The sequence below is a fragment of the Alosa sapidissima genome, chromosome 23, assembly GCF_018492685.1.
Source record: "Alosa sapidissima isolate fAloSap1 chromosome 23, fAloSap1.pri, whole genome shotgun sequence".
NCBI lineage: Eukaryota > Metazoa > Chordata > Actinopteri > Clupeiformes > Clupeidae > Alosa > Alosa sapidissima.
Window position 1 is genome coordinate 28,685,696 of NC_055979.1, and position 5,000 is coordinate 28,690,695.

Sequence of the window (5,000 nt, forward strand, 5' to 3'; positions counted from 1 at the left end):
TTTCCTCAACTTGACAGTGGCCATCAACAATTTGATAAACACAAAACATACATGCATACAGATACAAACAAAAACACTCACACACACATACACACAAACACACAACTTGTCCATCATTGGGCACACTCACACAGTATAGAGTGCTTGGCCACTCACTTAATTCAATTGCACACTCATTCACTCATTCAGGCATCTTTGGCCTACTGGTTAATGAATTAGACTTTCCTACGGTAGGAAAAATGTGGAGTGCGCTCTCCTACAACCACAGATGAAGTGCTCTTGAGCAAGTCACCTAAACCCCCAACTGCTTCCCAGGTGCAGGATTAAGGGCTGCACACTGCTCTGGGTGTGTGTGGGTGCTCTTGATGAGCTCACTGCTCCGTGTGTGAATGTGTGTACAGTACACTACCTCTGGATGGCTAACATGCAGAGAGCGAATTTCCTACAGGACTGATAAAGTAGAACTCAATAACTTAGTATTCGTTCACTCCCTCACTTGTGCATGTCCTCCCTCAACTGGTACTCACATGCACCCTCTCCCTCTTTCTCCTCTTTGCTCTCTGAGAGAAAGTGGAATAGAACATTATGCCCAGTATTCCAATATGTGGTTTAACGTTCTGCATTTCTCATTAGTGGGTCACTTTGATACTAAAAGTATGATTCTACAATGACTGTATGATATCTGTACTGTCCCTGTGTATATCTGTGTGTGACTGTATTTAGAGATAAGCGGGAATATTATGACTTTATGATATTATGCCATCTCCCGTCAGCCTGGAAGGATACTTAAAGGAATACGCCACCCCTAGGTGAAATTGGGTCACTCCCCGCAGTCCCTAGAGTTGGATGAGTGAGCCGAAGCGTTTTATAGCCGACCCAGTCATTGTCCTAATCTAGAAACGGCTCGGCTAGCTTTATTTTAGCGTAGTTGCTGTAATCCGGCGATTCCAGCTGGCATGTCGTTGCAAAAGTGAATCAAATAACTCAAGATTTTTTATAATTATTTCTCGTAACCTGTACATTCACATCGAGTACAAATATCAATGCAAATTAACACGAAGGGATTTACTAGACCAATTTAGATTTGGAACTATTTTCGGGCATAGCACCGGCAAAGCACCGCTGCCAGGCGCAAAGACATCACGCAGCATCTGTAAACCCTCAACCTCCGGCAATACACCAGCGTGACTACCAAGTTCTCTGCTACTAGGCTGACACTGACAGGTGGGCTTTCTCTAAGAGTTCTAATGGCGATGAATATGGAAGATTACACGATAGACGAAGATGATGACTTCGACTACTAAGAGCCAAGACCCTACCTTTTTGAACCTGAGTTCACTGAAGAGGAGTTGCGAGCTTTGGATCTGGGAAGAGAGGACGTTGCGACTAGTCAAGGCGAGTCGGATGAGAGAACGAGAGCAAACACGAACTGGTGGTGTGAGTGTGGAGTGTGCCAACCCATGCCGACTGAAATGGAGTATTTGTGCTGTGCAGAGTGGGATAAAATACTGCCATCGATGGTGGGCTGCGTGATGTCTTTTCAGGTTTAATGTATCCTTATGAATTCTGTAGGATGGGACCTCTTAATATCTGAACAGCTGTATTATAATAGTAATGTATGTAGAGCAGGGGTGGATAAACCTTTTGGCTCAAGGGCCACATTGGGTTTTTAAAATAGTCCGGTGGGCCGCAGCACCCACATAGCATTTGTACAATTTTCAGTCTTTAAAATCGGGTTTGATACCACCCGATTTTTAAAATCGTAAAAGATTTTAAAATCCTGTAGTGTGAGATAGGCATTACTTAACACCAAAGATTCTAGAACGGAGCTCTGTTCTAGAATCTTTGCTCAACACTATCACTATGTTTTCATCACAGCAGTTGCATTTCAGGCAACCACATGCAAATGTAACATCCTATTATCATCCTACACAATCATTCAGTAATCAATTAGGGGGCTTAGTTCAGTGCCGGTGTGTGTGTGTGTGTGTGTGTGTGTCTGTGTGTCTGTGTGCATGCGTGTGTGTGTATGCATGTGTGTATGTGTGTGTTTTTGTGCATATTATGTGTGTGTGTGTGTGTGTAAGTACATGTGTGTGTGTATGCATGTGTGTATGTGTGCGTTTTTGTGCATATTATGTGTGTGTGCATGTGTGTGTGTGTGTGTGTGTAAGTACATGTATGTGTGTGTGTGTTAGTATGCATGTGTGTATTTTTGTGCATATTATGTGTGTGTGTGTGTGTGTAAGTACATATGTGTGTGTATCATGTGTGTATGTGTGCGTTTTTGTGCATATTATGTGTGTGTGCATGTGTGTGTGTGTAAGTACATGTGTTTGTGTGTGTGTGTATGCATGTGTGTATGTGTGAGTTTTTGTGCATAGTATGTGTGTGTGTGTGTGTTGGTGAGGGGGGATCTGTGCCTCTCCCACTTACAGTTTGGCAGTGATGAGCAGTATGAGCGCTACTCCAGTGGAACGTGTCAGTCTCCTGAGCTGACCAACCATGGATAGGCCCAGGTAGAAGAGCGCCGCCCCCCCAAACGAGTTGGCCAATCCGTCCACAAACTCCAGCAGCAGCTCTGGGACCCGCCCACCCAACAGGAAGTGAGACACGATTCCCACCAGCACCATGAACACGATGGGGTTCTTCAGGACCTGCTCACACACAAACACATTAAAACACACACATTAAAACACACACACGCACACGTTAAAACACACACATTAAAACACACACACGCACACACACACATTAAAACACACACACACACACACACACACATTAAAACACACACACACACATTAAAACACACACACACACACACACATTACAACACACACATTAAAACACACACACACACACATTAAAACACACACATTAAAACACACGCACACACACATACACACATTAAAACACACACACACACACATTAAAACACACACACACACACACACACACACACACATTACAACACACACATTAAAACACACACACACACACACACACACACGTTAAAACACACACATTAAAACACACACACACACACACACACATTAAAACACACACACACATTAAAACACACACATTAAAACACACACACACATTAAAACACACACATTAAAACACACACACACACACATTAAAACACACACACACACACACACACACACTAAAACACACACACACACACACACACACACACATTAAAACACCCCCCCCCCCCACACACACACATTAAAACACACACACACACACATTAAAACACACCCACACACAAACACACACAAACACACACACACATTACAACACACACATTAAAACACACACATTAAAACACACACACACACACACACACACACATACACACACACACACACATTAAAACACACACACACACACACACACACACACACACACACATTACAACACACACATTAAAACACACACACACACACACATTAAAACACACACATTAAAACACACACACACACACACACACACACATTAAAACACACATTAAAACACACACATTAAAACACACACACACACATTAAAACACACACACACACACACATTAAAACACACACACACACACGCACACACAGACACACACACATTAAAACACCCCCCCCCCACACACACATTAAAACACACACACACACACACACATTAAAACACACCCACACACACACACATTAAAACACACACACATTAAAACACACACAAACACACACACACACACTATGCAAACACACACACCTGCAGTAAGACGACGGAGATGATGTGCAGTTTGCTCTGGCTGTTGTGGTCTGGGGTCTGCTTCCAGCGCTGGATCTCACACAGGGCAAAGCCCACAGGGTTCAGCAGCATCAGTGAGACAGGAGCCACCAGGTAGATGTACTGCAGGTACTCTGGGTAGGTGCTCCTGTACAAGGCGTCCACTGGAGCCGGACACACACACACACACACACACACACACACACACATACACACCACACAGACACACACACACACACACACACAACACAGACACACACACACATTATGCAAACACACACACACACACACACACACACACACACGCACACACACACACACACACACACGCACGCACGCACACGCACACACACACACACACACACATTATGCAAACACACACACACACACACACACGCACACACTCAGACACACACACACACAGGCAGGTAGGGAAGGAGGGCTGATCAGTACAAGAGAGCAACAGAACACACGTCTCAGATAGACTGACTGAATAAACAGAATGGACCTGACTCGAAAGTGTCAACTAATAAAAAGCGGCTTTTGCATTGAATGTTAATCAGCAGGGGGTGTTGAGAGGCAGGGGAAAGTTAGGGTGATTCAGGGGTCCAGTACTAACAGACCGTATATTATGACCCAACCAAACCGTATATTATGACCCAATATGTTCTTTATAGGGCCCTACATTTCTATCACCACCCCTGTTAGTGTAGTGAGTATCAATCCTTCACTTGCACACCCACACAGAATTGTCAAGCCCAACAACAGGTTTGCTATAATAACAGCTTTAATAGTCTAATGCTCATAATAGTCTAGAGCTCGAGCTCACCAATGGGGTATCCCAGCGCGAAGTCATTGCTCTGCGTAGCGAAAATTGAGTAGAGTCCCGCTTTGCTGTACCGACTCTCCGGGCTGGCAACCATCAGCGTGAGCGAACACACTATCACGAACACCGTGACCTTGGCGATCAGCACGCTCCACAGGAATGACCAGATCACGTCCCCAAAGTCCAGCAGGACCATGTTCTTAAAGAGCAGCGCGGGCAGCGCGAAGCGCGAGACGAAGTTCCCGAGGCCCTTTGCCTGAGTTGGGGAGATGATGTCCGTCCGGCCGGCCACGTAACCGCACATGATGATGCCAAAACACTCGAGGAGCGCGGGGAAAAGCTTATCGATGGACATGGTCGGGCTGGCGGACACCGGGCTGTGGCTGATGTTGAG

At 45.1% G+C, this 5,000-nt stretch overlaps 1 protein-coding gene across 2 annotated transcripts in view; it reads right to left on the reverse strand.

The window, feature by feature from the left end:
- The window catches only part of gpr155b (G protein-coupled receptor 155b), an 18,583-nt gene that overhangs the window by 12,756 nt on the left and 827 nt on the right, over positions 1–5,000 (reverse strand). For both annotated transcript variants that reach the window (XM_042080805.1, XM_042080806.1), the window contains exons 2-4: positions 4,610–5,000; positions 3,763–3,944; positions 2,437–2,657 (exon numbers count right to left, since the gene is read on the reverse strand). The exon at positions 4,610–5,000 is cut by the window's right edge and continues 91 nt beyond it. In XM_042080805.1, coding sequence (XP_041936739.1) covers positions 2,437–2,657; positions 3,763–3,944; positions 4,610–5,000 — 794 coding nt within the window. The remainder of the gene's footprint in view (positions 1–2,436; positions 2,658–3,762; positions 3,945–4,609) is intronic.